Genomic DNA, 16,492 nt, shown 5'->3' with positions numbered 1-16,492 from the left:
TCTTTCCAAATAATTGCGTTTTGTTCCGTAATAATTGAAAAGTCACACAATCTGTATTTAGACCTAACAATTTTTTTATACATCCGTTACAAAATCTAAGTACCTATTTTCCTTTGTTTATATTTCAATTACATTAAGCTACATTACATATACCCAATTATTATATTTTTCGTGATAGAAAAAGCTCCTTGATAAAAATTCTCAAAAACATACAAATGTCTAAGTGACACAAAAAATAAAATTAAATAAGCTAAAGCAATCAAATTTCAGTGAATATATTACATTTACATAATCATGGCACTACAGCGAGCGCGCCACACTGATGCTTTACAGCGTATTATGATTTCTTTCAAGCATTTCGAAAAGAAACTTGATAAATTACAAGATGACGTAAACGACCACGGCAAAACTTTAGGTGACCTCAAGACTATGGTGAGCAAACTTTCACAAAATACAGTAATCGGTCCTGAAAGCAAGCTCGACGATTGGAGGGTACCTTTCAAGACGTCTGCATCAGTACAGTACGAAGAAACGAAAAGAGATTCATGCTCTGTTCCCAAGAGAAAGAAAAACATACAGCCATTGCCAATTAAATCAAAAGCTAAGAGCTTACAAAATCAGAATATTATAGAAGCAGCGTTTCCAATTTCCGTTCCTCCAAAAATAATTAGAAAACGTTCGCCTCGGACTCGTAAAGTCGAAACCCCTCGCAAAACTCCCACACTACGATCCCACAAAGGCTTAGAAAATAAACACAGTAAGCTAAAAGAGCAGATAGTGGAATGAAGAAGAATTATAGAAGAAGAAGAATGACAATGGAATGAAGTGAATTGCTATTTAAATCAAATAATGTTAATTATTCGTATTTTTCTTATAACGAGGAGGTGTATTATTGAAACATTAAAATTCATCGCAGTTACATAACACGAAACTTTACTTTTCATTTTACACGTGGTTGAGAATAAAGTCTGCGATGATGAATTGGATGGAATATTGATAACTGGGTAAAGTTATGGGAAATAGTCGTACTATGAATCTAAGTTCTTGGTTCATTTCGCGATCATATTAGCACAAAAGAATTGAGACTTTGTCCTCTAGTTTCAAGATGGGTGGTGGCATCACGTTGGCTCCACGGTATCCATGGGCTCCGGTAATCACTGATCATCAGACGGGCTCTGAAATTCGTTCTCTCAGTTGATTATCTTTATTTCTTGTTAGTGAACAAGAACTATAGAACTATTGGTTCCTAGTACAAGTGGAGTTGGAACGTTTACCTTAGTTTGCCACTAGGGGCGCTGTTCTAACTGCATACAAATTTAAGTTAACTTTTACGCTATCGAGAACGTTAAAAAACTCGCATGAAGCACACTGATACGGGTAAATTATTATCTATGGCCGCTAGATTGACGCGACGCTCCGCTTTTCGTTATCAAAAATCTATTCCGATTTGAAATATTTATCTCAGATTTTCTTTGGACGCAAAATTACAATTTGTGTAATTACTGGTGCTAGGACCTCTTGTGAGTCCGTGCGGGTAGGTACCACCACCCTGCCTATTTCTGCCGTGAAGCAATAATGCGTTTCGGTTTGAAGGGTGGGGCAGCCGTTGTAACTATGCTGAGACATTAGAACTTATATCTCAAGGTGGCTGGCGCATTTACGTTGTAGATGTCTATGGGCTCCAGTAACCACTTAACACCAGGTGCGCTGTGAGCTCGTCTATTCATCTAAGCAATAAAAAAAAAAGACTGGTTAGGTTTGTTTTACTTGTTGACAGGTTTGGTTAGATAGTAATAATTGTACTTGCGTATACGTTGTGGGCTAGATGATATCATTTGGTTGATTTATTCATGCGTTCCGGCTTGAAAAGCGGATCATTTTTGTTTCCACAGTATTCAAAGTTTAGTCACTCAACATTACATAGTAGATCTTGGGATTCTTACAAATTGTGTACTTACAATGTAATATTTTTGTGGAGGACATCGCTAGATTTATCCATCATCAACAAAAAAAAAAAACCAAAAATATTAAAGCAGGTTGAACTGTTTTTTATTTTTGAGAGGTTGAGAATTAAAAGACAGAATAACATGTAGCTAGAGTGTTCTACTTTAAAAATTAAAGACAAGACTGTTAGATACGTCTATTTTTATTTAAATGAATATGCACGGTAAATTGTAACTTTTACTACCAAACTTTAATTATAAGAAAGTTGCTGTAGACGAGAGACAATAGTGAATTTCCGCTAATGAAAATTACAGTTGTATTCTTTTCTGAAAAACAAGAAATGCATGTTTAGAACATTTTGAGTAACAATGCAGTTTTTATTCAATGCAAGATAGTGTTAATAAAAACATAATATCTATACCAGTGCTGGGCAAACATTTTTAAGGGCGGGCCACAAAGTTTAAGAAATCCTAGAGGGCCAGAATTATAGAAAAAATGCATTTTGCATTAAAGCTTTTTAATAAACAAAATACCTTTTACTATTACGCCTTATTAGGCGTGTGAGACGTGAGGGGTATGATAGATAGGTGAAAGGAATTGTTTTTTTCCAATAAATAAACTAATACCTGTGACAGACTGCCGAGATAATTATAATGATGGTAAGTTAATTATGTGATAAAGAAAGCTCAAAACACCCCTGACGAATAGGAGCTTTCATTAAACATTCGAAGATTTTCAATTATAAACGTCAGATTTTATTTTACGCGCCAAAATACTGACTAGAATATTTAGGATGGATGGACTCTCGGCGGGTCGCATTAACTACTTCCGTGGGCCGGAGTTGGCCCGCGGGCCGTACTTTGCCCATCACTGATCTATACTGTCCGTGTACAAAATAAAAAAGTTATACCCACATTTTGAAAACAATGATTTCCGCTAATAATATCGCTAGAGATAAAGCCACGCCGTACATCATCATAATAAGGACCGGTTGAAGGTCTAGAAGACCGACACTGCTGAATGCGACCGCTTTGCTCTCGCATCGAGGCTTGGGTACTTGATAGCGCTTGTTCAAAGCCGCCTGAATACCAACTTCACGCACGTGTTTGTAACTGTACGAGTAAAATAGATTGTCTATGATTAGTTCTTTTTTTTGCCCTGAATATTACTGCAAAAATTAATCTATATCTATATATATATATAAATGAATTGCTGTTCGTTAGTCTCGCTAAAACTCGAGAACGCCTGGACCGATTTGGCTAATTTTGGTCTTAAATTATTTGTAGAAGTCCAGAGAAGGTTTAAAAGGTAGATAAATATGAAAATGCTCGGAATTAAATAAAAATAACAATGTTGATTTTCCTTTGATGTGTCCCCCGTCGGACGGATTCCTTTTGTTTGTTTTAAATTTATTTTATACAAAAGTTTAGGTCTTTTATTTATCGTTTGAGGCACTACGAAGTCTGTCAGGTCAGCTAGTACTGATTAAATATGACGACGCGACTGGCGCCATGTTGTTTTTAAAAATAATCACCGTCGAAGTCGTCGTGGCCTAAAGGATAAGACGTCCGGTGCATACGTATGTAGCGATGCATCGGCGTTCGAATCTCGCCGGCAGGTACCAATAATAATTATTCTAATAAAATACGTACTTAATAAATGTTCACGATTGACTTCCACGGTGAAGGAATAACATCGTGTAATAAAAATCAAACCCGCAAAAATTATAGTTTGTGTTATTACTGGTAGTAGGACGTCTTGTAAGTCCGCACGGATAGGTGCCACCATCCTGCCTATTTCTGCCGTGAAGCATTAATGCGTTTCGGTTTGGGCTTCGGTAACCACTCAACATCAGGGGTCCGTGAGCCCGTCCACCCGTCTAAGCAATAAAAAAAACGTGGGGTAGTTTGTTCATGAGTTCTCTTGAATACAGTCATAATTAATTGTTAACGTTAATATTAAATGTTAACCAATAATTTTAACATTAAGGAAATAGTTACATATCTTATTTTATTTAAGTAAATAGTATAATAATACATAATAGTAGCGTTGCGTCGATATTAATATTATAATAAAGATGTCGGAATACCCGTTAATTAATAAACAGCTAAACACTTATATATATTGCTCTAATATGTAATTAATATTATATTTTTATAGATTATCTATATATTTTTCATTGATAATGCGCAAATGAATATAATTAAATGTAGTTAGGTATTTAATTTAAATGTCTTCAAAATATATTGATAGAATATTTGAATGAACGCTTACGAAACTCTAAGCAGTTCCAAATACGGAGAATCTTTCTTGACCGGCGTGAAAGCATCTAAACTGTTTATGTAGTCCACTTCGGTTAGATCACATTTTTCGTTTTCCTGAAATGTTTCCTCAATGCGCCGATAGACCGGCTCGACTATGGAGTGGAAAGCGAATAGACCCTGAAAAGAGGTTTCAATTATGTTTATCGACTAAAATTTAGGTTTTTTTAAGGGATTTTATGACCTGGTAACTAAGACCTTTAAACCATGTCCTATTTTAATTTATATTCTTAATTTTATGAAAAATGATATTTTTGATTATTATTTTTTTATTGCTTAGATGGGTGGACGAGCTCACAGCCCACCTGGTGTCAAGTGGTCACTTGAGCCCATAGACATCTACAACGTAAATGCGCCACCCACCTTGAGATATAAGTTCTAAGGTCTCAAAGTTACAACGGCTGCCCCACCCTTCAAACCGAAACGCATTACTGCTTCACGGCAGAAATAGGCAGGGTGGTGGTACCTACCCGCGCAGACTCACAAGAGGTCCTACCGCCAATAATGGTATGGAGTGAAATGAAATGAAGATGATTAATTTGAGACATTAATCAACTGGGATGAAATGAAATGAAATGATATGAGATGATATGGGATGAACTATAATCTCAGTAAAACGGTGGTCATTTACTGAGATTTTTTCAGTGGACTTTTTGGAGGATGATGAGGAATGTTCATTATTTTGCAAGTTAAAGACGGCAAACCCTGATTGGTTAGTTACCAAAGGCCTGCTTATTTTTGCCGTGCTAAAGAATTAAGTCATAAAGGTACACCACCTTTCGAATTCTCTCGACTCCATCTGCAATATCGTGGAACCGTGGCTTTCCGTTGTCAGGGATGATCGTTTTGTGCACAGAAACGTGTAGAGGGTCAATGTCGTCCTGAAAATTTCAGTAGAGCTTAATAAAAAGTTTGGATTGAGTAAAAGATAAATATTGTTTTTAGACGGATTCGTTTGTTGTTGTTTTTTTTCTCGACTCTCCTGACCTTTGGAGATTCTGCATAAATATCCAGAGTACATCTAGATTAATTTGAAATGACGCACATCCGAACTGAACTTATACCTAACAAACAAGCTGCAACCTGTTCGGTTGCTTTTTAATCTGATATACGATTTGGAGAACATAAATACGTAAATGTTTGGAGTTCAGCTAAAATGTCATGAAAAATATATTGTGTCAGTCACCTGAGAATATATTCGACTAACCTAACATACCCGAGACCAGACCATAACGCAAACCATAGTAAGAGCCGTGCTTCGCAGAATCTACCAATGATTCGGAAACGCGACCCACGGAGAAAATCCGGCGAGATACTCAGTGGGCTGAGTCTGTGGGTTTACTTTACTCGCCGAGCCCTTCGTCGCAAGCGACGGGTTCGACGAGAACGATGACCGGTGCTTGGGGTAGCTAAAAGCACCGTTAGTGGATCGGAAGGATCTGAAATGACGTGTTTTGGGCGACGTCGACTGTTTACAATTTGGTCCTTTCCGGCGGCCACGATGAGTGGATTCTCATGTGCCACTTTATCGAAGTGGCAAAGGGCGTCGTGAGATCTTAAAGCTCGATCCACCACCGTCCTACTTGTTTCTGCCCCGGAAATAGAACAACGAGTAATCTCAATCAAATGAGACTTCGATTCCAAGCCGAAAAAAGCCGTCACATTTATGCCGTAACATCTGTGGCGCTTAAGTTCTTCTTCTTCTTTCCAATAAAAAAAACTAATCAATTAATCATACATTAAAAACAAATCGATTATAGTCCACATCGTTGGCAGCCAACGTGACCTTGGATGCGGCCAACTGCGCAAGGCTCGTGATGGAATTGGAAGGCGCCTGCAGCAACACCACGATGTTAGCAGAGTAGGCAGCGTACAACGCCATTAGCGCCGTGAAGAAAATGAACTCCATTATTCTACCTGCAAAGTCACCCTGGATTTTAATAAGTAGACTTTAAAATGACCGACCATACCGTACCTCACATACAATACCATACTCTACCATGCCATGCCAAGCCTTGTCTTACCTTACCATACCACACCATTCATACCATGCCATTCCGTACCATAATATACCATACCATACCATACCATACCATACCATACCATACCATACCATACCATACCATACCATACCATACCATACCATACCATACCATACCATACCATACCATACCATACCATACCATACCATACCATACCATACCATACCATACCATACCATACCATACCATACCATACCATACCATACCATACCATACCATACCATACCATACCATACCATACCATACCATACCATACCATACCATACCATACCATACCATACCATACCATACCATACCATACCATACCATACAATACCATACAATACCATACCATACCATACCATACCATACCATACCATACCATACCATACCATACCATACCATACCATACCATACCATACCATACCATACCATACCATACCATACCATACCATACCATACCATACCATACCATACCATACCATACCATACCATACCACACCATACCATACCATACCATACCATACCATACCATACCATACCATACCATACCATACCATACCATACCATACCATACCATACCATACCATACCATACCATACCATACCATACCATACCATACCATACCATACCATACCATACCATACCATACCATACCATACCATACCATACCATACCATACCATACCATACCATACCATACCATACCATACCATACCATGCCGTCCATACCATACCATGCAGTTCTGTACCCCACACTACCATGTCATGCCAAGCATAGCATACAATAGAGCTTTCAAACTCACATGAGTTGAGACATCTCAAGGTTGGTGGCAGCATTTACGTATTTGAGGTCAGGTTTTTCACCATTGGGGATAAATCTTAATATCATTTTCATATGAGACATTTATTGACTAATAATATCAGAGGCGGACATTTACCTGGTGTTCTTCTTGGTTCGATGAAGCAGCCCTGTCGAGTGACAGCACTCATTGTCAGCAGTAATGCATCTCCGATGCTGCCGTCTAGTTGAGTTGGATTCTACAAATTAGGAAGGTTTTAAGCATTAAAAGCCGACTAGGTCTTTGTCCGTAGTTTCGCCACGTTGATACGACACGCCACTATATGCCACGGATAAATACCCGTAATCAGCAGTGGGATGAGAGCTAGCCTTCCTTCCCAGGGTTCAAACTATATCCAATTTATTCAAAATATGTACCATTGTTTGAACGTGAATAGGCCTTTCATATTCTTGATAATAAATGGTATCCTATATGCTGTAAAAGGATAGAATATAATATGTCGTGTAGAATATGGATTGACACAGGAATATAAAGCTAATTAATTATTATTCCAGACACACATACAAACAGTCAACAAGCTCATTGTTTTCATAGCAACATTCTTTTGTTATTCTTCTTTAGTTTGTTATGTGAGTCAAAGACGCTAGCAGACTGTAAGTAACATAAATTATTGTGTTGGTTTCTTTACTTCAAATACGTAATCTGAAGAACGGAATCTGAAGATTTTTCGTTCGATTTTCTACATGACTTTCTATAATGCAAATACCATCAACAATATTAAGTAACTAGCCGTTCCCGTCCGCTTCGCTGGGCATTTAAAATTAATATTATTATTTCTCACCCCCACAAAGATTCTCATCATTAAGGTCCCCGCAACTGCTGTAGGGAGCCCAACACACATAAACAATAGCCTATCCATTAAGTACATGTATTTTCTACATGGATACCAAGTTTCAAGTCAACCGGATGCATGGTTCAGTACTTATAACGGAACATCCATAAAAACCACTGTAGATTTATATATTAGTACTAGCTGACCCGGCAGACTTCGTAGTGCCTCAATCGATAAATAAAAGACCTAAGCTTTATTTAATTCCAATTTTCATATTTATCTACCTTTTAAACCTTCTCTGGACTTCGACAAATAATTCAAGACCAAAATTAGCCAAATCGGTCCAGCTGTTCTCGAGTTTTAGCGAGACTAACGAACAGCAATTCATTTTTATATATATAGATAGATAGAAGATAAGGATCTAAAAGGATATTTTGTCTTACCTTTTCGATTCGAATCTCCCACAGACTGGTAATGTATAGCGTCACTGTCGACGCAATTGAAGCTATCGCTACCGCCATCCATACTCCAGTTGAGAACGGCAAAGCGAAAATATTGGCGACGTATGCCAACGGTGGCTGTCTGAACACAAAGCGCATCCGCATCGGTGCTACCAGATCCGTGTACGTAATTATCTCGAGACGTTCTTTGAAAAGCACGCAGTTGGTTCCTTTGAAAGACAGTGAATAATGAAGATCGTATTCTTGGTAAACAAAATTATTGATTGTCTGGTTAAAATTTACTGGTGGTAAGACCTCTTGTGACTCCGCGGGGGTAGGTATCACCACCCTGCCTATTTCTACCGTGAAGTAGAAATGCGTTTCGGTTTGAAGGGTGGGGCAGCCGTTGTAACTATACTTAAGACCTTAGAAATTGTATCTCAAGGTGGGTGGCGCATTTACGTTGTAGATGTCTATTGGCTCCAGTAACCACTTAACACCAGGTGGGCTGTTGTGAGCTCGTAGCTGTAAATTTGGTTTACGGACGATAGTTTTACGTGATAACGTCAGTAGCAGAATTACTCGAACTGCTAGCTCTGACGTCACGTGAGAAGATAGGTAAATGTGTCACAAGCCAACGCTTGGGCTGATCGTGCCTCTCTATCGCTTGTTCCGCGCTCTCGCTTGCACGTTGCTCTGAACGGAACGTGACACTTTTTCGTTCACGTAGCCGATTGTTCATCGATTTTTAAGACGTTATCGCGTCAAACATTCTGGGTTGATAGTAAAACTGAATCAGTTCTTACTGGGGTTTTTGACCCTCTGCGAAGTTGACTAAAGACAGTTTACTTATTATGTTATTTGATGGTTAGGAGAGCTGTTATATTATACGATGAAGACTCCGACCTGATATGTCAAGGCAAATGACATTATTCAAGTAGACATGACTATGGTGACGATTATATGTTGCGGGAACCAAAGCAAAAGTATTCTGTGGTTCTTATTTAAATTTTTACGGTCTAGTCATAATGTATCATCAATAACTGAGTAAATAATAAATAGCTAATATCTAAGTCTACAATCTGAATATACCTGTGTTACCATTACCCATACGACGATATAATGTCCCAGACCGTTCGAATTTAATGTAAATCATTAATTTATAAGTGTTTATTTATTTTAATAATTTACTTAGGTATTGAAGGTGAAGGTTAAGTCGGTTCCAGTACGTCATAATTTTAGTATGCAAAAATTCCATTACCATTATGTAATCTGCATAGGTGCATTTACTACATACATTTGTTTCTAAAGGATAAACTATAGAATAGAATAGACTAGATTAGATTAGATTAGATTAGATTAGATTAGACCAAGTTCTATATAATTAAATTTTAATAAATAATGAAGCTTCATTTCTTGTCTCAATCCGTTCTCAGAATTAATCATTCGTGCATCTCATAAGAAAGCTTAAAGGTTGCAACGAAGCGTTTTTTTCACATATACTTGTACTTAGTATCTACTTGGTAATCTGTGAGCGATATTGCTATTATATTCCTCGGATCCTCGTGAACCTCAATAGGTCGTCCACCTTTTCTCGTCGAACCCATCGCCTGCGACTAAGGATTCGGCGAGTAAACTAGCCCATAGACAGCTTATTGAATTTCTCGCCGTGTCTTCTCAGTGAGTCGCGTTTTCGATCCGGTGGTAAATTCTGCGAAGCACAGCTCTTGCTAGGGCCAGTGTTAGCAACGCCTCCTGGTTTGAGCCCCGAGAGCTCACCTACACGTTAGGGTTACGCTGACATAGCCTCTCAAGACTATCAGTTTAGGTAGGGAAAAAGTCCACCTTGTGGCAGGCCTACGTACACTACGTCTTTCTCTACACTAGCCTGTACTATATCTCTACAGCTTGTAGCGCTTACCCAAATCAGCCTTATTATCGCCTATGTCCCGCACCATTCCGGACCACTGACCGTTCACTTTATATCCAAATCTGTAGCTGAATATGTACTGAGGTGTCGCATTTAGTAGCTCGAAGGCCACTTTCGCAAAAACCCAGCAGACTTTAGCAACTGCGTCGTGGTGTAACTGCCTATTCAAATATATTAATACAGACGGGCATACAGACCATACAATCAGCAATGATTTTAATTAAAAGAAAAAATTAAAAAACTTATTGACTCATCTTGAACGGCACGAAAATAGATCTGCTAAGCATAGATCAATTTATAAGCCTATTAAAATTAAATGCTTTTCTTACTTTACACGATACATTAGATGTTTTTGTTGTCAAGCATTAAATTAAAATTTTGCGGGTTTGATTTTTATTACACGATGTTATTCCTTCACCGTGGAAGTCAATGGTGAACATTTGTCAAGTACGTATTTCATTAGTAAAATTGGTACCCGTCTGCGAGATTCGAACACCATTGCATCGCTAGATACGAATGCACCGGACGTCTTACCCTTTAGGTCACGACGACTTCAGGACAACTTCTCTAGCCTATAATTTGCTGCCGTAGAGTTTATCTGGAGAATTACAATCCATTACTAAAAAGTACTCAAATAAATATCCTTACAGTCTATCATCCCTCGGTAAATAGTATTTCGTGGTGTTACTGTCTTGTATGATATTGGCCATGGTCAGATGATGGCCCATTAGGTTTCTGCGTCTCCTATAGAGCTCTTTCTGAGGGCGCATATCTATTAGCGAACCATTAAAGAAACCACGCGGTGTGGTTATCATGGAACCACTTGGTGCTGGTTTGTGTACTGTAAACCAAAGTATTTATGGGTGTTCAGTGGAAATTTATCAAATACAAGCGGTCAGCTTCGGCTCCGCTCGGGTCTTTAACAAAAAATTCTATTTATTTTCTAATTCTAATTTCTAATTTTATTTTTTAAAATAAAAGAACACTTGCGGCATAAATATAATAGTTAGACATATGCTGTCGCGACACTTTTTGTAAACAATAATGTGTTCTACAAAGTCGTCGTACATTATTTTATTCTATCATCAATAGTTTTCGCAGGGCACGCGATGTAAAGAATATTTTAGGCAATTTTTTTACACCTATTGGAGTTTTAGTAAGTATCCCTAATTTTTTTCAAAAAAGGTTATATAGCCTATGTCACTATTTTTCAAATCGGTTCAGTAGTTTCGGAGTCTATTCAATACAAACAAACAAACAAATCTTTCCTCTTTATAATATTAGTATAGATTTGGTACTGGGATATTCTTGCTTTAACACAAGCGCAAATCCTTTTCACGCTTTATTCATTTCTTTATTTGAATAGATTAGCAAACTAGTTTGATATTATATTAACAAGACTAACAGATTTAATACTTTGCCCTTAATCAGTAAAGCACTTAAAGCCATTTTACTATCTTAGCTTTAGGTAAGGCGTTATGAAAGACTACTTTAAAGTATTTTTTTTGATTGCCCTCGTAGGCAGACGAACATACGGCCTATCTGATAGTGAGTGGTTACCGTCGCCCATGGACTCAGCAATGCCAGGAGCAGAACCAAGCCGCTGCCTACCGTTGAGTACTCTCCACAAACCTTGTTTGAAGATGGACAAGTCCTAGCGCTCGGGAAACACCGTGGAGGGGAGCTCATTCCAAAGCCGTAAAAATACTTTTGATCATTTTAAAACTACTAACGTTCTACAAGTTCAAAGAGGTCTTCATATCTTCGCGCCAGCACTAAATCGCTGGTTATCAACAGCGGAATTCTCCAGAGATACATCAACTTCGCTTCATTAGTTGAATTCAGAAGTACCAACCAACGGTATGGAAAACGAAAGAGATGTTTTGAAGAGGCCTGTAACGATAAAATGTCTATTTGGAAACAAATACAGAGAGAGAAAAAACATAAGACCAAAAATAGCAACACCTGAATTTCTACATTTTTCCTGTCCTTTTTATTGGATCCTGGTCCAGATTGGACAAGACTTCGTCAGAAGCACAATCCGGAAGAAAGACTCAACTCTTTAACATTGAATCATGAGTATCATCAATCACAGCTATATTATTAGATAAAGTTATCTAAAATACCCATACTGGGCAGTCTGTTCTGAAAAAATCACGTGGCATCATAACTGTACGCCCGAATTAAGAAACTCATCATTCCCTTCTATTATGATAGTTTTAAAAAAATTGGCTCTGATGATAGAAAATACGATATAAGTTTTCGATTAGTTTGTATAAGTTTTGTTGAAATCTTTACAGCTCGTCAAAGTTGATGCGAAAAGAATTAAGTTACATTTGGTAATCTACGAAATGGATTTTCGTTTATCATATAAGCTGATGCTTTTTTTAACCTTGTTTTGTAATCTCGAGGTGTTTGTTATTCTAGATTCGCCGAATTAGGTGAAGCTCACGGAGCTCAAGCCTGACGACTTTGCTAACACGAACCCTAGCAAGAGCCGTGCTTCGCAGAATCTAGCACCGGATCAGAAACGCGACCCACTGAGAAGATCCGGCGGGAAACTCAGTGGGCTGTGTCTGAGGGTTAATTTACTCGGTAGACCGACGGTCCAAATGTTGTTGTTCGGAACTTGTATATATGCAGACTTCTCTTGAAAATGTTGTAAGTGAGATTCAGGAATTTGTCAAATATCTTGTGTTGTATGATGGTTACCGCTACAATACTTTTAAAATTGCTGTTATTACTCTAAATAGAAGTTTCCAGAATAGTAAGAATAACCATGGAAAGGGGCCTGAGAGTATTTTAAATGGATAACCGTATTAACACAAAGAAAGTATTCCGCAATGATCACAACGAACGTACATTATAGAGGAAATCATGAGATCCGTTGCAGTCTAAGTCGGCGAGGAAAACAATATCTTGTTCGTGATACGCTACTCTCGTATTCAAAGACCCCGAAGCTCTTACTCCTTTATCTTTGGCTGCTTTCACGAAATTCAATTCGGCATCTGAAAGACTTTAAAATGTATAAATCTAGAATATAGAGACATTTTGCCGGTAACTTCAAATTCAGTAGTATAACTTCAGATCTGGTTTACTGGTGGTAGGACCTCTTGTGAGTCCGGGCGAGTAGGTACCACCACCCTGCCTTTTTCTGCCGTGAAGCAGTAATGGGTTTCGGATTGAAGGATGGGGCAGCCGTCGTAACTGAGATACTGAGATCTTGGAACTTATATCTCAAGGTGGGTGGCGCATTTACGTTGTAGATGTCCATGGGCTCCAGTAACAACTTAAAACCAAGTGGGCTGTGAGCTCGTCTACCCATCTAAGCAATAAAAAAAGAAAAAAAAAGATGCAAGCAACTTTGATCAATAGTTCTTTTTAAAGAATTAATGGACATTTGAACATAAAATTGGACGATTCGAAATTGATGATGATGATGATTGATGATGAAGATGTTAATGTCAAGCATTGGGTATTAAGATTTTCGGAAATTTTATAAAAATTATTAAAATCTATTATGGAAAACACTATACGATAAAAATTAGTTATAGACACTAAAAACGGAGACCACGAGGCGACAATGAAGACACAATTAAAACTTATAAAGGCTTATAATATCAAATTATTACAATTACAAAACTGTTTACTAGACTTTTTACATATGAGACTTTTTCTACATTCGTTATTTCACCAACAGACTTCACGTGCTCGGATTTTGTGAAGAGAGCTCACCTGATTGAAATTTGAACTCTATTTCTCCCTTGAAATTGGAAGACATGATTAGCCACCCGTACGGGCTTGTACCTTGCTTTAGCTCCCCTAAAAATGAGTGGTTTTCTATATTTTTTTTTTTTTTTTTTTTTTTCCTACCTATGCTGATAGCCTTGAGAGGCTATTCCAGCGTACCCTAGCTTGTGTAGGTGAGCTCGCGGGGCTCAAACCGGAGAATTGCTAACACCGCCCTAGCAAGAGCAGTGCTTCGCAGAATCTACCACCGGATCGGAAGCGCGACCCACTGAGAAGATCCGGCGAGAAACTCAGTGGGCTGTGTCTGTGGGTTAATTCGCTCGTCGAGCCCTTCGTCGCAAGCGACGGGTTCGGCGAGGACGGTGACCGGTGCTTGTATTGCCTAAAAGCACCGTTAATGGATCAGGAGGATCCGTGATGACGTGCTTTGGGCGACGTCGACGGTTTACCAAACGGTCTACAGGATCGGGTATGTAGTTTCCGGCGGCCACGACAAGAGGGTTCTCATGTCGTGCCGCCTTCTCAAAGTGGCGCAGCGATGCCGACTGTAGATACTTACTAACGGGGTCGAGCTCCAGGTCATCGTGGAGGTCCACGTTCCTCTGGAACCATGGTGCTCCGACGGCTATCCTGCAGAATCGGGATTGTATAACCTGAAGGGGTTTCAAGTTGGTGCGGGCCGCGTGAGCGAACACTACGCTTGCATACGTCATGACGGGGCGTATGCAAGTTTTGTAGAGGGTTACCTTGTTACGGAGGGACAGTTTGCTTCGTCTACAAAGCATTGGGTAGAGTCGTCCTAGTATAAACGCGGCGCGATCGCGTACCGTTTTTACGTGGGGACGGAATGTCATCCCTCTGTCTAGGGTGACGCCTAGGTATTTGACCTTCGAGGCCCACGGTATGGGCTGGTCAAAGAGAGTGATGGGGCTAACGGCGGAGGTGTTTACGCGCCTATTGGGGAGTGGGGTGCTCGAAGTGGTATTCGGAGGGCGACCCCTTTTGAATAGCACCGCTGTGCTTTTCGTGGGGTTGATGTCTATTCGCCACTTCCGGAACCACTGTCCCATGGTGGTTACTGCGATCTGGAGTCGCCGATGAAGCAACGACATCTTCCTACACGAGTAGTAGATAGCCGTGTCATCGGCGAAGAGCGCTAGATGGGTCTCCGGAGACCGGGGTATATCGTTGATATACAAGCTAAATAGTAACGGGGAGAGTGCGGAGCCTTGCGGAACTCCGGCTGTCAGATGACGGGGACGAGAACGAGTTCCCTCTACTCGATATCGAAATGAACAGTTCGACCAGAAGTCTCGTATGATGAGCACGAGTCTGTCTGGCACTCCCATGTTGTACAGTTTGTAGATCAAACCGTTGTGCCAGACTTTGTCGAACGCCTTCGCTACATCGAAGAAGAGGGCGCCGGTCGGGAGTGGTTTTCTATCGAGCTCTCTATTGGTAAATATTCTTTTTCTTTCTTTTATAATAACATGCTATTGGTAATATTCTTTTTCTTTCTTTTATGTGTTAGAAATACTCACGTTTGCCCCAACAAAGCCCTCCATAGACCAGGTCACTCGGTTTGTTTTCGTTTCCAATAAACTTAATTACAAAATCAATCGCAGCTGCATCTTTCGCCGTAACCAGCGTCGACATCATAATCAAAACGAAAATCGCTAACATCTTTATCATAGAAAGAGAACTTTCCTTCGTTTGAATCACGTTCTTTTGTTTTATTTTCTAAGCCTAATTTAAATTCAGCCTTATTTATACCCGCTACATTATACGAAATTTAACTGACGACAATTTCAACATTTTCTTTATGGTGACGACGAAATTTCTTTGTGACAAGAAAATTGTCTACACAAAGAGAATCGTTTTGTTTCACTTTCAAGAACATTATTTTGTTTGTCGATATTACGATTCATGTTGGCGACTTGATAATTCGAAATTGTATGCATCCGTGCTTACGCCTCTAAGTGGAGAAAACCTAATGTTCTTGTGAACAAAGGACATAATATAGTTTTGTTCTAGAATAATGTATTTAGATTTATTCGCGAGGCAACTGCTCTTGAGTTGTTAGGTCTCCTTTGGAGGCGCTCGGGCAGCTGTTTGCAAACTCACTCCTCCTGGCCGAGCCTTTGCTCGCCCACCTGTCCTGGTGAAACTGGAAAAGCCTTTGGGCCACCAGTAATTCTTTCTTTATAAAACAACTAACTATTTATTTATTTACGTACTTGTGTCAATATTCCGTTTATGAAAATTTTCCAATTACATTTTCGACAACCTGCCTGTATGGTTCTATTTCTTTTTTAATTGCGTAAACGAGCTCACGGCGCACCTGTTGTTAAGCGGTTTTCGGAGCATTACATCGGTGCGTCCATGCCGTGATTTCCTTCAGACATGAGTTCGAAGCCTCCAGTAATATATCTGCTAAATAAATATTAATTAA

General features: G+C 39.2%; 2 protein-coding genes across 2 annotated transcripts; one reads left to right on the top strand and one right to left on the bottom strand.

The window, feature by feature from the left end:
* Positions 1 to 294: 294 nt before the first annotated feature.
* On the top strand, positions 295 to 786 carry LOC114239265 (uncharacterized). Its single transcript, XM_028169385.1, has one exon. The coding sequence runs from the start codon at positions 295 to 297 to the stop codon at positions 784 to 786; it is 492 nt and encodes a 163-aa protein (XP_028025186.1).
* A 1,241-nt stretch (positions 787 to 2,027) lies between these two features.
* On the bottom strand, positions 2,028 to 15,781 carry LOC114239377 (ionotropic receptor 84a). Its single transcript, XM_089735076.1, has 12 exons — positions 15,582 to 15,781; positions 13,153 to 13,298; positions 12,024 to 12,183; positions 10,939 to 11,131; positions 10,282 to 10,451; positions 8,364 to 8,590; positions 7,227 to 7,326; positions 6,004 to 6,182; positions 5,042 to 5,146; positions 4,219 to 4,385; positions 2,859 to 3,056; positions 2,028 to 2,270 (listed from the first exon to the last, which is right to left on the bottom strand). The coding sequence occupies exons 1-12, from the start codon at positions 15,730 to 15,732 to the stop codon at positions 2,243 to 2,245; spliced, it is 1,824 nt and encodes a 607-aa protein (XP_089591202.1). The 5' UTR covers positions 15,733 to 15,781; the 3' UTR covers positions 2,028 to 2,242.
* Between the last annotated feature and the right edge of the window lie 711 nt (positions 15,782 to 16,492).

Source organism: Bombyx mandarina, chromosome 19 (assembly GCF_030267445.1).
Source record: "Bombyx mandarina strain Sakado chromosome 19, ASM3026744v2".
Classification (NCBI taxonomy): Eukaryota; Metazoa; Arthropoda; class Insecta; order Lepidoptera; family Bombycidae; genus Bombyx; species Bombyx mandarina.
Note: the sequence above shows the minus strand (reverse complement) of the source record. Positions and strands in the feature narration are given on the sequence as shown.

Excerpts from the sequence above, each read along its gene's own strand:
- LOC114239265 (XM_028169385.1), top strand. The coding sequence starts at position 295 with ATGGCACTACAGCGAGCGCGCCACACTGATGCTTTACAGCGTATTATG.
- LOC114239377 (XM_089735076.1), bottom strand. The coding sequence starts at position 15,732 with ATGATAAAGATGTTAGCGATTTTCGTTTTGATTATGATGTCGACGCTG. Across the intron at positions 5,147-6,003 it reads ATAATCGATTTGTTTTTAAT|GACGACATTGACCCTCTACA; the intron begins GTATGATTAATT and ends TGAAATTTTCAG. Across the intron at positions 4,386-5,041 it reads GAGTCGAGAGAATTCGAAAG|GGTCTATTCGCTTTCCACTC; the intron begins GTGGTGTACCTT and ends ACCTCTTTTCAG.